The sequence below is a fragment of the Cricetulus griseus genome, chromosome 3 (assembly GCF_003668045.3).
Source record: "Cricetulus griseus strain 17A/GY chromosome 3, alternate assembly CriGri-PICRH-1.0, whole genome shotgun sequence".
NCBI lineage: Eukaryota > Metazoa > Chordata > Mammalia > Rodentia > Cricetidae > Cricetulus > Cricetulus griseus.
The window spans coordinates 48128854-48146696 of record NC_048596.1 but is presented as its reverse complement, the minus strand read 5'-3'; the positions used below and the strand labels follow the sequence as shown (position 1 = coordinate 48146696).

Genomic DNA, 17843 nt, shown 5'->3' with positions numbered 1-17843 from the left:
ATTCCTGACCCCTTGGAAGCAGAACCTTATTTAAAACTCTGTATAAATCCAAGTCATAGAATATTGACAATTCTATGCAGCTGTTTGACATGCTTTCCCAAAGATCAATAAATACATGCCAGCTATGTAATGAGTGAGCAAATGAATGAATGAATTGAATGAATGAATGAAATTAAATTCATTGGGTCAAAAGAAAGGAGTGGGATTGCTGGGCAAGAGGGAGGAGTATGAGGGCAACAGGGATTGAAAATGCTCTAACCCAGTGTACACATGTATAAAACTGCCAAAGAGTAAAAATATTAAAAATTTCTAAAGTATATTCTTATTTTTCTTTGATAATTCTATATATCTACAAAGTATATTTTGAGCATAGAAAAATGTTTAAAAAATATACAAATGTCACTCTGAGCTAAAAGAAGAGTGACATTCTTATGGAGTAAAAGAATCTGACAGTTATAACTTCACATTCAGACTAAATCTTCACATCCAGACAAACGCACAACATTCCCAGGACCACACTTCTCTAAGCCAGGCCTCATCACTGAGGAACCAAGCCTGACCATAGCTCCAACTGCTTCTCTGATGCCTGGGGCTGCTGGGTGTGTGCCCAACTCAGCCTGTCTGGCACTGACCCAGTAAGGCTGTGCATTCTGGGCCTGACGCCAGGTAGAGCAGTCACGACTCTGCCTCAGCCTGGCCCACGGCTTCTCCCAAAGGGACGCACTTTCTGCAGTGAAAGTGGAGCCTGAAGAACTCAGCTCACCGAAGCCCAAGCCTGCATCATCCCTGGAGCTTCAAGGGACACAGCACCGAACATCTTGCTACTGACTTACGGTAGCAAGTCTGCAGAGCATCTGACTGTTTATAGATGCATTTCCTTTCACAAGCCAGGGTGTTGCTGGAGGTGCTAGAGCCCTGTACTGGCCATTCTACAGAGACTCTCTCTCTGTTCCTTAAATCTGGAGGCTTAAAAATATGGCCTTCTCAATGGATGCCCCTTGACTGTTAGCTCTACTTTGACCCCTGGTGGACTCTTTTCATTTTCTTTTTAAGGTGTGTGTGTGTGTGTGTGTGTGTGTGTGCGCGCGCGCGCGCGCGCCTGTGTGCCTGTGTGCCTGTGTGCCACAGGACACCTTGCAGGAGTCAGTTCTTTCCTTTTCTCCCTGGGTTTCGGGGATTGAACTTGGCTTGTCAGGACTGGCTCTCAGCTGTCATGATGGCAGCAAGCACCCTTACCAGTGAGCCATCTGGCCAGCCCACTCGCACATTTTATTCTTCCTTACCACACCAACAGCTGCCTCAGGACCATTCTACGAGTCTCTCCTGAGCAGCAGCCAATTGTATCTTCCTTCCTTCCCTGGCCCTTCCCTTATTCAGGAGCCTGAACTGCTGCAGTGGTCCTATTCCCACTCACCTGTTCTTAAGTCACAACAGCTTCTTAAAGCTCAATTCAATTACATGATGTTTTATAAACCTAATCAGATAAGCAATCTCCAGGGGCTCCCCATAGTCTAAGTCTTCATGCCTGGTCCTGGCATTCAAGGCCTTCTGTGACCCCTACACCCTCAACAGTTCTTCCTTGCCGTTTTTTGCAAGTCTGAGCTCCCAACCTCCCAATTGAATAAATTCGACAAATGTCCATAAGCATGCAATTTTTCTCTAGAACTGTTACCTCCTCCAGCTAAATCTGTACTCTGCATTTCTTTATGTCTTTCACGGCTTCACTAGAGAGTGTCATGAACCAGAGAGTCTCCTCCCACCTTTCAGATAAACCACCCATAAACACTTCCTCCTCAACCTGATATCTCAGCCAATCAGACAGCAGTAAGCAAGGTCCTGAGCCCCCTGAGAGTGGGCCCTGAGATGTACAGACAGATAGGATCTCCCACCCTTGGCCCTCTGCCTAGCAGATTCCCAGCAGTACAGATGAAAAAAAAAAAAAAGTAAATCTAGGAGGAAGCAGGCACCTTTAAGACAGGAAGTGAGACCTGGGGTCATAAGACTTTGAAGCTCTGCACTTCCCTTTGTCCGTGTCACTTTCATCACTGGTGCATATCCGTTTCTGCTCTCCAGACTAGGAGTGAAAGGTATTTTTTTTTATCTTGCTCTGCCTGGTTACCAAGTGCCCCAGGGAAGACGCATGTTTTATGAACTATCACACTTTTTTATTTCCTCGTAACTTTCCATTATGTGGATGTACTTTGTCATTCATTTGTTTATCATCCTCCTGGCCCCAGTGGGGACTTCCGGGATCAAAGACTGCACCAATTCAAACTCTGTTTTACCAGTACTTAACACACACCTGGGCATAACCCACACGCAAAGATTTGCCAGACAAAGGACAAGCAGGAAGACACAGGAGGAGCGAGAGAGGCTGAGCTAACCGATGTTTGCTAAGGGATGAGTCCGAGCTGCTCCCCAGAACACCTAAGGCCCCACTGTGTGAGGGAAGGGCTGAACTGCACTGACTCATGGGATTACTAGTCACATTGGTCCTGAGGGCTGACTGTTTTTCAAATACCAGGGAGGAAAGAAATGCCACCAAAGACAAAAAGTATAAACATCAATTTTTTAAAAAACACTAATAAATAACTGTTTGGCCAAGACATTCTGCTTCCAGGAAATTGTCCTTCAGATATGGTCACAGGTGTGCTGGGTTATTTAGTGATAACATTATCTGCTGTAGCAAAAGATTGCAAACAATGGAAACAGACAGCTAATGGAGGTGCTAGATTAGATTATATATACACTGGATTATTACACAGAAACAGAAAGAAAGAGGACATGCTATACAAACACAAGGTGCATATTGTTAGCTGAAAGAGGCAGAGGGTGAAACAATGTGCTCAAATGTAGCTCTTTGTGCAAAATAGGAGGGGAGGAGGCAGTCTACACCGAGTATCCACACAAAGAACGCTGGAAGGATACAGAAAAACAAGGACAATGGTAGAGAAGGGGGAGAACCAGGGGAGTGAGACACAAGATGGGGACAGGAAGGGAAGGAGGCTTTTGCTAGTGTAATACTTTACTGCCAAACATTCAAAGTTGAAATAATAAGTGGACCATCCAAGGGTGGGCTCACCTGAATGCCAGGTGGGATACTGTAGATAATCCGGATGGTTTTGCAATCTGGATGGCCAGGCAAGGAGTGGGGGATGAGGTGGTATTCCATCTTTCCTGGAGGCTGGGTGCCTGTCTTGACACCATAAATGGTCTTACATGTTGGACACTGTAAACTCCCATCCTAAGGAAACAAATTCCAGGATAGCCAGATTAGGAAACTACTTTGTTCATGACCTTCCCCGAAACCCCTTAAAGCACCAGAGACCAGTCTCAAGAGACAAAACTCAGCCAGCGGATAACAGACCTGAAACCCTCTCTAGTTACTTAAGCCACATAGGCTTTCTCTAAAATAACTGGAAGAAAATGACACATGTAGCGGAGATGCTTAGATGAGACACCTCTGTCCTTGAAAGGAAGTGCTAACTAGGGCAGGAAGCCCTACACAGGGAATTGCAATTTAACATGGGTGGAACACACAGTAACTGCTCAAGAGCAACAACTGCTCAACTGCTGAGTCCCAGATGCACCCAGGAAACTTTCTAAAGTTAAAGACATCTGGACCCCACAACAGGCCTACTGAGTCACAACTGGGAGCCGGAGAAGTGCAGAAGTTCAGAGTGTGAGCTTTAAGGTAATGCTGCCTAGATTTGAGCCTCAGCTTTGCCTTGTAGCCTTGGACAAATGAATCTGTCTCAATTTCCTTTTAGAACAAGAAATATAATCATCCTCTTTCACTGGGCTAATGAAAGTTAAGTGAGATACATAAAGTGTTTCGAATATGTCATATTTAAATGCTACTAGTGTGCTTATGATATCTGTGGAGAGACAAATGCTTGGAAAGGAACAAAATTGGCTTTAAGGAAAATGGGCAGTGGTGGTGCACGCCTTTAATCCCAGCACTCGGGAGGCAGAGGCAGGTGGATCTCTATGAGTTCCAGGGTAACCAGGTCCACAGATCAAATTCTAGGACAGCCAGGACTGTTACACACAGAAACCCTTACTGGGAGGGGGGAGGCGGGGGCGGGGAGAGAAGGTTCTTAAAAACAGTTATAAATTGGCTTTAGCTGGGAAGGAACTGAGATTCCCTTTAAGAGAAAAAGTATCGGAGGGACTTCAATAGTGAAGTGCTTGTCACCAGTGAGGCTGGAATTCCAGTGAAGCCCCTAAATTGCCCTACCTTCTGCCCTACACCACATAGCAGGTCATCACAGGTCTGTCCCTCAAGGCTCACGGATTTGAGGGCTGGCTGCTCACTGATGAGCCTCTGTAGAGTGACTGGATAATGAGGACTCAAACCTCATCAGCAGATGAAGCTACTGGTAGAGTGATTTGATGGCAGCCAGGAGGTTTGAAGGGCAGGAAGAAAAAGAGGCAACGAAGGGAGGGGGACACACACAGAGGCCACAGACTATATCCCTGAAATGATGGGCCAAAACAAACTAAGTAACTAAAAACAAGAACAAAACCATTCCTTCCTTTTCTGTTGTTTGCCCATGTATTTTGTCATAGCTATAAACACTGACTTGAACATGTGTCACGGAGACAGTAATGTAAACGGTTGTGACTTCGCAGCAGGATCTAGTGAAGTGTCACCTGGTAGGGCTGATGATAACTGGCAAGAGGTCCCAGACAGCGAAGGGAATTCCGAGCTTCACAGAAAAGGGAGGGGAGTAGGGAAGGAAGCTCACATGGGCAGCAAGCAGAATGTGGTACTGCTCAGCTGGGACCAAGGCCCTGGCAGACAGACACCTGGAGTCTTTTGGAAGGAGACGAGACCTTCTCAGAGCCTCTTAGGCATGTTTCTATCCAAGCTTGGCTCGCTTTAAGTAACAGCTCATATTCATAGTCACCGCTGTCTGAAACCAGGGTCCTGCTTTCTCCACTAGCCTTAATTTGCTTCAAGGCCTGGGGCGAATGAGTCCATTCTCTCCCTTGCTTTTCTTCAATGGGCTTGAGAGAATAAAAATGATTCAAAGCAACACTGAAAGGGAGAACAAAGGATAGTGGCTTGAGAAACACGTTTGGAGCCCTGCAGACATATACATGGAGTTACTGGGAAGTCTTAAAGAGTCATCCAAAGGGGAATAAATGTGCTAAGACAGCCTAAAAATTCCAAATAACCTCTCAAAAGGTGAGGTTCTAATAAAAGATTTCAGCCCTGGGCTATGAAAGAGAACATGGAACCTTTCACCAATGATGAAGGGCATCCGGAAGCCTTAGCCTCTGGGACACCAATGAAGATGTCAAGGTTAGCAATTCAACCCCAATGCAAAGATGAAAGGAGGAAATGAGAGCAATAATAAAAAGGAGATGCCATTTTGAGTAATAACAGCCATAACATCTGTCAGCAGCCATTGGTCTGGAGGGATGGCACAGAAGGTAAGCAGCTTGTTTACAAGCACTGAGTCGGATCTCTAGAATGTCAGGAGTGGTGGCATGCACTTATAACCCTGGTGCTGGAGAGGTGGAGACAGGAGGATCCGTGGCACTTGTTGGCCAGCCACCCTAGCCTAAATCATGAGCAGTGAGACATCCTTGTCTCGAAAGACGTAAGTAGTGTTCTAGAGCTAACACCAGAAGTTGTCCTCCAGCCTCCTCATGAACATACACAATAAGAACACACACACACACACACACACACACACACACAGGGAGGAGGAGCAGCAGCTACTGTTTTAGCTCTACTTTTGAAATGGAAAGTGAAATCTTGAAGAAGTTTAGAGTCATTCAGCTCATAAGCCATGATTTCCACACAGGTGTGCTTCCTGTCATACCTCCCCTGCTCTTCCCCACTACATAGGACAGAAGGAGAAGTCCCTAAAATCCAGACATGTTCTTGGGTGAGTAAGAAGTTGAGAGACATCATGGAAATCTCAGATTTGAGTTGTACGAAAACTCACGGGGAACAGGGGTGACGGGTAGTTCCAGACACAGACAAGAATGCAAGTCAATGACTTCAAAAAGCTCAGATCCTGAAAAGGGAAAATCGTCACTTAGGGAAAACACCCAGATTTCTGAAACCAACTATAACCCTAAGTCAGTTAATGGAGAGAAGCCCTGTCTCATCTTCTGACAGTTGATACTGTGGTGGGGATTACCAAGAACTCTGACAATGCCTTTGCAGGGACAATCAAAGGTGTTTTGACATTGTCCAGAGAAGATGAATTTTAACTTAAACCACTGGCATGAAGAATAGAAACTATTGAGAGCCCACTTGCAGTGTCATGAATGAAGAAATTCTCACTATGGGAGCAGCACTGTGATGAAGGCCTCCTTTACCCAGTGGGGGACCATTTCCCTGAGAACCTTCATGAACAAAGCTCACCTCTGTCAGACCATCATACATACCCAAATTAGAGATGAAGGGAAGCTTAACCCAAAGGGAAAATGAAGACAGACTTTGCAATATGGGGCTAATTAATCCTGAAAACAGCAAAAATGCAAACAGTGAAAATGTTCATTCCTGCTGCCCTGAGGTATAGGTTAATCCCGATGGTCAACCTGATGGGATTCAGATTTACCGGGGAAACATACCTCTAGCCATGGCTGTGAGGAGTTTCTAGACTGGGTTGTAGCAACCTAAATGTGAACAGCTCCATTCTATGGCCTGAAGTCCTGAACTAAATAAGAAGGAGAAAGTGCGCTGAGCACCTGCATCCATCACTCTCTGCCTCCTAACTACAAAGGGACATGGACCAGCTACTTCCAGCTCCTACCACCACCATGACTTCCTCACCACGACAGGCTGTCTTAAACTGTGAGCCAAAACAAACCCTTACTTCCTTAAATTGCTTCTGCCAGTAGTTTGTCACAGCAGTAAGTAAAGTAGCAAATATACCCGAAGAACCGGTTACATGTTCCAGACCATTTTGTGGGAGAACAAGGACACTTAGGAACTAATCATGGCTGACTGCCCCCAAACCCACAGACACTAACCTTGTTCCCATTGTTGTACATGGCCACCAGGCAGTAGACGTGGTAGATGTGGCCACACCTGGACAGCTTTCCCACCACGTCAGGCTTGACTGTAGGCTGTGGGCCCTTGTAGCCAGAGGGCGCTGTGAGACGCTCCATACAGATGGTACAGTCCTGGTAGATGAAGAATAAGAGAGGCATCAACTTTCACCCAGCCAGGGAAGCCAGAGCATCATGGTTCTTGTATGATGGCAGGCATCAGACGAGTGGTTCACCCCTCTTCTATAAAGGCCACAAATCAGGGGTGCTGTGTTGGGGGAGGGATTCTAAATATAGTCTAAATGTGTCTTGCTTCACACAGCAGAGAAATTTCTTCAAATAATTCCCGTACATGTTAAACTTGGACTCATTGACTAATTATAATCTTGATGCAACACTGCCCTTGCTTGGTGTCTCCAGTTGCTTGTCAAGAGATACGGTGACAAGCTCTGCTTATGCGCCATGCCTGTAAAGGTATTGTATTGCAAATGTATTAGAGGGGGCTTGCACCTAAACAAATCTAAGGCCTATTTCCCAATGCTAACATTTGACATTGTGGTAGAGCGATGCTTTGCTGTGGATACTGTTTCAGGCCTTACAGGGTTTTCAGAAGTTCCTCTGGTTTCTACCCACTAAATGCTAGCAGCACACTCGCTCGTCAATCACCACAACGCAGAGAATGCCCACACAAGGCCACATGTTCCCTCAGGGGTAATCCTTCCGGCTGAGAATCACTGGTCCATATCAAATCCATTCTAGAGGGAATTCACATGGCTTGGCACACTGTTTTGCTTAAGCTCAGACCGGCATGGAGAGCAGCTTAGAATCATTTAGAATTCTGTAAATAGGGCAAGTTAAACGGTGACTGCAGCTTGAAACCTTGAACCTTGAAGTGAAGGCATCAGCTAAATCTGCTCTGTGCCAGCCCGGACTTAGAAAGCAGCACCTGCCACACCCTGTGCAACATGGGGACAGAGGACATGAACTTGGTGATGGAAAAAGTGAACCCTGACCTAGGTCCCCTGAACTCACCTCTTCTGGGGGGTGCCGGACCTTCTGCAGATATTTCTTTAGCACTTCCTCTGGGGTTTTACCTATGGGGACAGGAGAGTCACTATGTCACAAGGCAAAGGAGACAGGATCAACTAGCCTTGCCATCCTATGTGCTTCAGAGAGAAGAGTGAGAGGCCAGTTCAAAGAGAAAAAGGGTTGTGAGGCAGCTGAGTCAGTAAAGTGCTTGCCTCACAAGAATGAGAACCTAAGTTTGATCTCCAGAAACCAGGTGAAAAAGCCAAGATCTCTGCGAGTTTGCTGACAGCACTCTAGCATAACTGGTAAGCCCCCATGCAAATAAGAAACCCTGCCTCAAAAAGCAAGGTAAATGGCATCTAAAGAATGATACTGAGGCTGACCTTTGGTCTCCATGTATAGACTTACATACACGCTTGCAAACACACACACACACACACACACACACACACACACACACACGGGGGTAGGGGGCAAAGGGAGGGAGGGAGGAGAGGAGAAGGGAGGAGAAAAGGGGGTCAAATTATTTTTGCAATGGTTTAAGGAGCATGGATGAGAATAGATGATGCCCCAGATCAGAGTGGCTTGAAGAAGGATGATGTTCCTATCTGCCTTGACCTCTTCCAGCCCACTCTCTGACATGTCTGCCTATTTCAGCAAATCAGCATTTTCACTGATATAAACAGAGTTTCTCTTCCTGATAACCAAAGAGCCTAGCCTTGCCCACATGATCCCTTGAGAAGAGAGAAATGAAAACACTTTGCACTGCTCCACAAACACGAGTCAGTCGGGTTACATTCCTTCAACGACTTGTTAAGCCCTATCTCAGTTTTGTAACATGGTGTCACCGTCAAATTATTTTTATGGGAAAGCAGGAAGTTGTGACCCCCAGTTTCAGGACAATCCTTCCTGGCTTCCACTAGTACTGTTCCTGCCAGGAGATGCAGTCCAGCCGTGGGGAGAGGGTTAGGCTCCGGGAAGCATACTAAGAGCCACAGGAGTTAAGGATCTTCAGGCGCTGGATCCTTGGGAAATAAGCTAACCTGAAGGCAGAGGATAGGTTCCCACTGGTTTACAAGAAGCCGTGGAACCTTGGGCTATTCCCCTGATTCCTCCAAGTTGTTTTCTCACCCATAAAATAAGGACAATTGATAGCACCTACTGCAGTGGGTGCTGTGACGACTAATTAGCTGATGGCTGCACAGCCCAAGTGCGCTTTGCCAGATAAGGAGACAGTATGTGCTATTCATAGTGCCAGGAAGAGGGCAGGAGTGTAAACCCCTGCCCCGACCCATTGGCTGAAGAACAAGGCATGTGAGTTCACTAAAGCAGGGAAATTGAAATAGACAGGGAAAGTAGGACAAGGGTTTAAGGAAGTTTAGCAGACAACAGCCAAAAGCTGAGATGCTGGCCCTTCCTCCTGCTTCTCTTGAAAGAATTCTCCTTCTATTAATTAAGAGCCTATTCCCTATTGCCAGGCCCGGGCTAAGTGCTGCTTCCACACGTCCATTCTGAATAAAAGTTCTTGTGAAGTTTGTAAGATGAAGGCTTGGAAGAAGAAGAAGCAGGTAATTTCACATCCAAGAGCAGCCCACAGGACCATCAGCCACAGAGCCAACCCAGAGCTGCTGGAGTCAGGGAAGGTGCCCTTTCCCTCAGTAGCTGGATTACGGACTGGTACACAGTGATTTATGAAGCAGGGTTCATGGGGCCAAAGGTCCAGAGGCTCCAGAGAGACCTAAGACAGTGGTTGTTTCCCAGCTGTCATGGGCACATTCCAGGATATACCTGCTGGTCGTGGGCATTACAAAGAGAAGAGAACAGAAGTTGCACCTAACTAGCTAGTGGCCAAGTTAGGACTTCTTGATTCAGTGTCTCATCTACCTTGCTGTCTTCGCACAACACTTACAGTCTTTATGTTTCTGCTACTGTTGCTTTGCATGTTTATGTGTGTCCAGGTAGCACTTCCTGAGCCACACCCAACCCACTGCTTAGCAGACAAGGAAGTGACAACACAGGGGCTAAGGCATGGCTTGACCTTGGTGCAGGCAGAGCGGGGGCTGCAAGCTCAGTCTTCCACTCCAGGTACCTATTCAGAAGAGCCCTGTACCTTTCTTGGCCTGTTTTTTGGTGGTCTTGCGGCTTGTGTTAGAGACCCCTGGGATGGACTTTATTTCACTCTTGCTGACAGGGGGTGGGTGGAGGACCAACTTTGGTGGCCGAGTGAGGCACACAGGCAATCCCGCTGCACTCATGAGGATCCCGGTGATTCCTGGAAGGGGCAGGGCAGGGGTGAGGAAGGGCTGAAGAATGTGCTCCCAAGATTCCCACACCCTCCCTCCCGTTTACCCACTCCCCTCCTCTCCAGCAGACAGTTTTTATAATTCATGCATTCTCTACATATGCAGTTGCATGCTTGGGTGTGTGGCTGGATAAAGGCCAGAAAACTGCTTTGTAAGTTGTTCCTCAGAAGCCAAGCACCTCGTTTAAAAAAAAAAAAAAATTAAATGGGCTTTTGTTCTAACCCTCACCCTCTTAAACCCCTGTCCCTTTATCAAAATGTCTGTGTCCCACGTTCATGTCTATTTTGCGAACCACTAATTTTGACCAGGGACTTGTGTGTGACTATTAGAGCTTGGTGGGGTATATAACTGAAGGCAACAATCCTCCCTCTCCCTGAATCTATCAGAAAAGCACTAGTTCAACAGGGACATGCAGGGCCCTCTGAGCTCTCCCCAGTGCATTGCTGGTCAATGACACGCCCATTCTTATGTAGGCCCAGTGTAGGCAGCCACAGCTAATGTGAGATCCTGACTGACTGTCTGCATTAGACTTAGAAGGTAGAATTTTACAGCCCTTCTCCCTGTCTTCTGCATCTTACATTCCATGATGTTCCTTGATCCTTAGACAGGATGGTCACCTTGTTTTCTGAGTCAAGGTATCATTGGCCTGGACCTCGCCAGGAAACTGGTGGCCAGCAAACTCCAGGAATCTGCCCATCTCTGCCTCTCAAGCAGGGGGATTATATGCACACATGACTATTCCCAAATTGTTTTCTTCTTGTTTGTTTGTTTGTTTAAGAGGGACTCTGGGATGGAACTATTGCCCTCATACTTCCTGTCACACACTTCATTGTAAGAGCTACCTCCCAAGACCCTGGACAGGCTGAGCTTTTAGCAGCACCCCAAGTCTTCTTGTTCAAGTAAGTCCTCAGATCTCATTTTCTTCAGTTAGCATCCAAATTCTCTCTTTATAAATAAGTATTCATTAGCTATTCCATGACTGATTTTTCAGCCGAAGCCAGTCCAGCCCAGTTTAGTTAGTTCTTACCTGCCAAGGCAGGGTTGACAGGGCTGGACCCATTCAAGTTTTTTACAGGCACAGTGGGGACCCTGTGGAAGGAAAGAGCAGATGTAATATGGCTTTGACAAACAACAAAATAAACCAGTGATTAAACCTACCAAAGTGAGTAGGTTCTTAACACAACAGTGGGAGGTAAGAGGTTCAAAACTGAGCTCCGATCACAACATCCTCCACTCAGAACCTGAGAGTGCAGAATGGGTCTAGTCAAAGCCAGGGTTCCCGGCCCTGCATTGCCTGCCAATACCTCCATTCTCATTCATTAGCCTTCGGACAACCTCTTCTCAACACTTTTCCACTCTCTGTTCTAGCTCCTGCCTCAACTCCTTTATAAATGTTTCTTCTACCTAATATATTCTTCCAAGTCACTGGCCATTTCCACCTACACTCCCCTTAGTGTTGGCTAAAACACAGATCTATAGTCAAAATCGGAGTTATAATAACCCCACCATCACCACCAAATTCACGCACCACAGGAATCTGCATCGCCCCCCCCACCCCCGCGCCCCAAGCTCTTCAAAGAGTGGAGATGTTGCAATCTCTGGTTCAGGATTTGGAAACCACTGCTTGAACAGCTGTCACTTCTTCTTGTCCCACAAACTTATAAACACAAGCAGAATCTCCTCCCCTCCCTGTCTTCCCCAGCTCTGGAGAGGAGCCCACACAGCTGCCTGGGAAAGGCTAGGCCGCCCACAGCGAAAGCACCAACAGAGAAAATACAGGACACATAGAGATGGGACTTGTGCCATTCCAGGCTTCTGCCACCCAGGCTTCCACAGCTGGCTTGGAGAAGCCAGTGGGGCTGGTGATCCATGCCTCTGGGAGCCAGGCAGCCTGAGAATCCAGCTGGGGTAAGGCTGTGCCGGGAAGTCAATTGGAAGAAATCAATATTTATTTATTTGTCTATTTGAAAAGAACTTCTTGAACCCACTTTGGGACAGTTATGCCTAACGTTGGGGGTACAGCTCTTCCTCTATGAGCTATGAGTCACGGGACTCAGATCTGGCTGGGGGCAATTGTAAGTGCCCACCACAGATAAGCCCACTCAGTCCTCCCAATAATCTGTGTACGAGGTGTTACTGTCAATCCCACTACATAGGTAACAGGGTTGGGTACACAGAGGTTAGGACAGCTAGACCAAGATTGCAACTAAGAGTCCAACACACAGTATCTGGCTTCCACTGTGCCGCTCATGATGCCAAGCTCTCCACCGGCCCATGCTGTAACGAGCAAAGCCACCATTAGGAGAGAAGAGAGGCCCAACAGCCAGGTCTCTCTGTCCCACACAGGCCCAGGATGAAGCCGCTCCTCTGGTGCCTCTTCATGAAGACAGAAGCGGTGGAGCTCATAAAAGGACATTATGTTTATATATCTGGCCAAACCAAGATGCTACTTTTTTTTTTTTCTGAACTGCTCCCTGAATAAAGCAAGACCAGATGTGGAGAGGGAAAAGATGTCTTTAAATAAGAGTCACTAGACCAAGAAAAAAAGGAACAGACTTGATTCCAGGTTCAGTAAATGGCCAAACACTGTAAATAACATGCAAATAGTAGGCCAACTGCTTGAGCCTCAGTAGTCTGGGGTTAGAATGTGTCCCCTTAGCAATTTCCCATCAAACTATTTGAGAGGAAGGTGACTCAGAGAAGCCCTGGACCCCCCTCCAGGGCAGATTCACCTTCCAGCCTCCACCTGAAAAGACTTGAAGGGCCGGCCTACTGTGGTATGTTTCCTGGCTGCCCACCGGGGAACAGCATAGGCAGGGCAGCCCCCTTTCACCGTTTCCACGGCGCTCACCTTAGCTGATAAAATACTGTGATCTGAGTGACAAAGGCCACCTTTGTTCCCACAAACTGGACTGGCAGGTTTCCACGCACTACCTGGTCAACGAGGAAATACTTCAATCCTCAGAGCAGCCCAAGAATTGTGGAGTGTGGGGGTCTAAAGAGAGACAGGGGACATCTTCTTGTGGAACCTCTGAACACCCAGGAAAACTGGAATCAACTGGTAGGACCAACCTGCCCCTGTGTGTCAGGAAGGGGACAATCTGGTCCCTAGTCTGTGGCAGCAGTGGAGCTCAGTGCTGTGTTTTACCAAACACCTAACGTGGAGGGAGAAACAGAAAGTGGCGGCTGCATCTGTACTCATCATGCTTTGCCTGTGGCAGTGCTGGCCAGCTCCTTGGTATTCTGCGATCACATCTGCCTGCCTTTACTCCAGCTGTAAACAAGACCTGATAAATGTCTGCTCCCTTGGGGACCCTGTGAGGCCCTAGGATCTAGGTCAAGTAGTTGGTAAACAGGGGAGCCTTGTGCAAATTTGGGCAACTGTTTACACTTTTACTTTCCAATTGTTGAAGGATTTGATTTCTGCCACTTGCTGCTTTAATAATCCAGTTTTCTCGCATTCTTGAGCACACGGTATCAGGTGTAAAGGGCAGAGCTAAAAGTCTAGCAGGATGGAGGATTGTGAGCAGGCAACACCCGCCTACCCTTCCCCCACAGTTCCAGGTTAAAATAAAAACCCCAGAAAACCTGTCCTTTGCCCGTAGGGCCTCAGCTATTTGAGTCTGAGCCCCTCCTTCTAGGAAACAGCAGTCCAATAACAGGCCTGCTTCTACATCCTCCAGGCAACTCAGCCAAAGCCCTTGGACTTAGCCGTGTGCTGGCCAATCAGAAGACAGCCCTTCCCCCATCCTCTTGGGCTGTTACCGGTTATAGGAGGGTCCACGTTTTTATTTCCATTGATAAAATAAAACTGAGGAAAGAGAGGAGCTAACACAGCAATGGCAGGGCAGCCTGAATGGGGATGGGGGTGGGCGTATCCCTGCAGACCCCATGGTGAGAAAGCTAGTGTTTTCTAAATTATTCACCAACCCAGGAAGCCTCATGAAGGACAATGGCTTTGTCTCTAAGGCAACCAACAACCATGCCTAGCTGGAGGTACAGAAACCTGGACTCTGGGGGGAGAGGGGTGATTGCTGCCCTGCACAGGCCTCCACACCCCTTTTAAGAACCTCCTGCTTGTGTCTGAATAATTCACGGCATCTTTTGTTCCCTGCCAAGACTTTCATCCCACATTGCCTGCCTCCCTGATCTTCCTCCCCGTACCCCCACCCCCCTGTGGGAAAGTGTTGCTTGAAGAGGTCATGGGCAGAGAGGATGGGGACTGGCTGTGTAATGACAGAAGGCTGATGGCAATGCCAGACAAAGGGGATAACACACGCTCATTAGTGGCCAAGAAAAGCTGGAAAAGGAGATGGCAGAGGGGCGTGGGAGGTGGAGAAAGGTGAGAAGAGAGGGCTGGAAGACAGACAGAGGTGGGAGGGCACTCCCTGTCAGGAAGACAGAGCAAAAGCAGCTCATTTCTGTAGCCCTTTGAAAGTGCAGTGCGTTGCCAGACCCACTCCTCTGTCCAGCTTGGTAGAGGAATAAAGGAAAGAAATGAAGCCTGCTGACTTCCTCAGACTCACAGCAGTTCAAGGGGCATCTGTCTCCATGATGGCATGGGGTTACTGGGGCATTTATCAAGCGGGACAGAAATGAGGTGTAAATTGGATCAGTTCAGCTTTGACTTCAGTTCAGTAACAACACAAGTGTATAACCTTTAGATACATCATCATCATCTGCAGCTAACGACCACTGGCCTCTGGGCAGTCTCTAAACTGAAGGCTTCATTTAACCCTTGTGACACCCTAGAACTGAAGTACCATTATAAAGTCACTCGACAGCTAAGAACACTGAAGACAGAGGAGGCAAAACTTACTCCAAGTGGCACAGTAAGGAACTTGGGTTCAAGTGCAGCAATCAGGGGGCTCACATGTGCACACAGAGCCTCCTCCTGTGTGCCAACAATCACCCGGAACTCTGCTAGAGCATCTGGCACTCTGCTGCAATCCAAGATAGAGGAGCAGCAGGATCCATGCACCTCTTTCCTTCTGTCCCCTACGTCACCATGGAGGAAGTCATGAGCACCCCATGCCTCTAACTAGCACTGTAAGCTGTCTTCATGTAACTGAGGCTATAGCAGAAACATTGACCAGTCAGTGGACAAAATCTTGTCTTCCAACTTCTCTGCACCATAGGAGCTGGGTGACCCTCCAAGGAGAGACAGATCTTAGCAAAGTGCCCATCCCTAACGTAAATCAGTGAAAAAAGTGGGACAGTATGGACAAGCACGTCTGGGACTTGTCAAGGAATCAACTCTATCCATGGAGGTCTGCACAATAATCCCATGAGCAGGGTATACAAACTTGGGATCGTCTGACACACAAGGACACCGACCCTTGCAAAGACCCAAGGGCTTAAGTGAGAGGCAGGAATAGAGGCTGTTCCAGCCTAGTGCTCCCCGCTTCAGCTGCATGTCTCCTTTCATTCCCTGCCCTGTGCTAAGTCTTCCCTATGCTAAGATGTTTGGAGACCCAGCTGAGCATCTATGGCACTGCCTTGGGGCAGCCTGGGTTTTCAGTCTAGGGACCCATTCCAGCTCTAAAGCCATCTAAACTACCTGAGGCACAGGGCAATTGAGTGTGATGGGCTGACAAGAAGCCAGCATGTCAGACAAAGGCTGTTGCAGGCACTGCGGGGCCTGGGCACTCCCATTTGGTGGATGAGGGGTATCAAGAACATAAGAAACACTAACGGTACCTCCAACAGCACCAGCATGTCTGAGAATGCTGAGATAGGGCATGGATGAAGCAATCCTTGCTTGGCACCTACTGTATGCCTGTACTGACAGAAATGTCTGGTAGGGAAGGGCTACTGCAAGGCCAGACTCCTATAACATATCTGATTTCCTTCATCTGTGAAATGGGATAATGTTTGCAGAGTCATTACAAAGATTATAAAAACCATTAAACCAGAGCACAGTGGAAGTTCAACTAATGCTAAGACTTCCTAGCATAGTCATCTGTACCCCTCACTGGGACTGTAACATGGGTATGTCTGCAGTGTTTACTAACGATGAAGTTACAGCTTCATGTGTGGGTCCTGCCTCAGACCACATGGCAACCAAGAGACAAAGCCTCAGTTGTGTCCAGACCTCTAATGTGGCACCCCTCCTTGTCCACACTCTGCTAGCTTCCATCTATCTGCCAGGGCGGCTCAGCCTGAGAAGACTAGGTTTGCCTGTTTTAGCCAGCCTCCCTTGCTGTCTGACCCAGAGATGAGTCCCACGCCATCTCTGAGGTGGGTAATTGCTCTGTGGCAGCCATGGGAACACCTACCCCGAGGCAATCAGCACCCGGGACTGGGCAATGGCCAGTCGCTGCAGGCTGGACCGATTCAAAGTGGCCAGTGCCACCCTTCCAGTCTTCCTGTTGCTTCCTTGTGGGCTGGTGGGGGAGCCCACAGTTGCCCCAGATGGTGTATTAGAGACTTGTCTGCGGATCACCTGCGATGGGGCAGTCTTCCCTGGGCCCCGGATGGTGCCTGCAGAGTCTGGTGGTTTTGCCCCAGGGCCAGGTGGTGGAGGCAGCTTGCCCACTCCAGAGGGAGCCATGTTCTTGCGTGTTCCTGGAGGCTGAAGGGGCCCAGTGCGCCCATGGACCACAGCTGCCTTGACGCTCATCACCAAAACACACTGTGGACAGGAACAGGGTGGTGCAGGGGGGGAGGTGGTTGTTCCAGGACTGACTGGCCAGGACTGAGCCTTAGGCATAGCGCCGGTGACCATGGGGTAGATGAGGTCTAGCCGGCGGCGGACACGGCGTTGGCGCTGGGTCTGCCTGTTGATCTGACCCATGGTGTTGAAGTCAATGATGTAGCTGAAGCCGATGGAAGTGAGGTCAATCCAGGGGTGCTGCTTCTCATAGGCGTGCTGGATGGTGATACCCACTTCCATATCATAGGGCGTCCAGGAACCATTGTCATTCTCCCACTCCCACACCACACCCTTCCCAGGGGCTGAGGATGGGTCGTAGTAGTTTCGGCGGACTGGCCGTAGCGTGCCTGTCAAAGTAAGACAGCGGAGGGGTCAGAGTTAGGAGAATACCACTGATTTGTACTAGATTCACAGGTAAACATTAACAGCAGTCCTACTGTATGGCGGGCCCTGTGCTAGCTAGGAAGGCTCTGAATAAGACTCAGTTTTGAATGCGACACATTCGGGATTCTACAAGCAGTCCAGAGTAGAAGCAGATGAAGCCACATGGAGGGCACAGGAAGCGTTGCCAAGCAGCAGAACGCACCTCCAAACTCAGGATTCAGGTGCATTAGTTTGTAGATAAATCTCTTCATTTTCCAGCTAATACAGACTACCTCAGTCAATTCTTGTTCAGAGAAAGGATAACTCTTTCCTGGGAGTTTTTATAGAAAACAAACTAACAAACACTAGAGGCGATTATGTAGTTACTGCATATGAATTCACATATGCCAGGATTTCTCCGGTAACTCTCACTTGGGAGAGAAGTGCCCTCATGCAGGAAAGTGCTCATATGCCAT

General features: G+C 48.0%; 1 protein-coding gene across 3 annotated transcripts in view; it reads right to left on the bottom strand.

Moving 5' to 3' along the window:
• The window catches only part of Dtx4 (deltex E3 ubiquitin ligase 4), a 64219-nt gene that overhangs the window by 37345 nt on the left and 9031 nt on the right, over nt 1-17843 (bottom strand). For all 3 annotated transcript variants that reach the window (XR_004769038.1, XM_027406633.2, XM_027406632.2), the window contains exons 2-7: nt 16628-17351; nt 11377-11438; nt 10157-10318; nt 8050-8111; nt 7000-7152; nt 3083-3244 (exon numbers count right to left, since the gene is read on the bottom strand). Coding sequence is in view for 2 of the 3 variants with exons in the window: in XM_027406632.2 (XP_027262433.1) it covers nt 3083-3244; nt 7000-7152; nt 8050-8111; nt 10157-10318; nt 11377-11438; nt 16628-17351 (1325 nt within the window). In the remaining variant the exon portion in view is untranslated. The remainder of the gene's footprint in view (nt 1-3082; nt 3245-6999; nt 7153-8049; nt 8112-10156; nt 10319-11376; nt 11439-16627; nt 17352-17843) is intronic.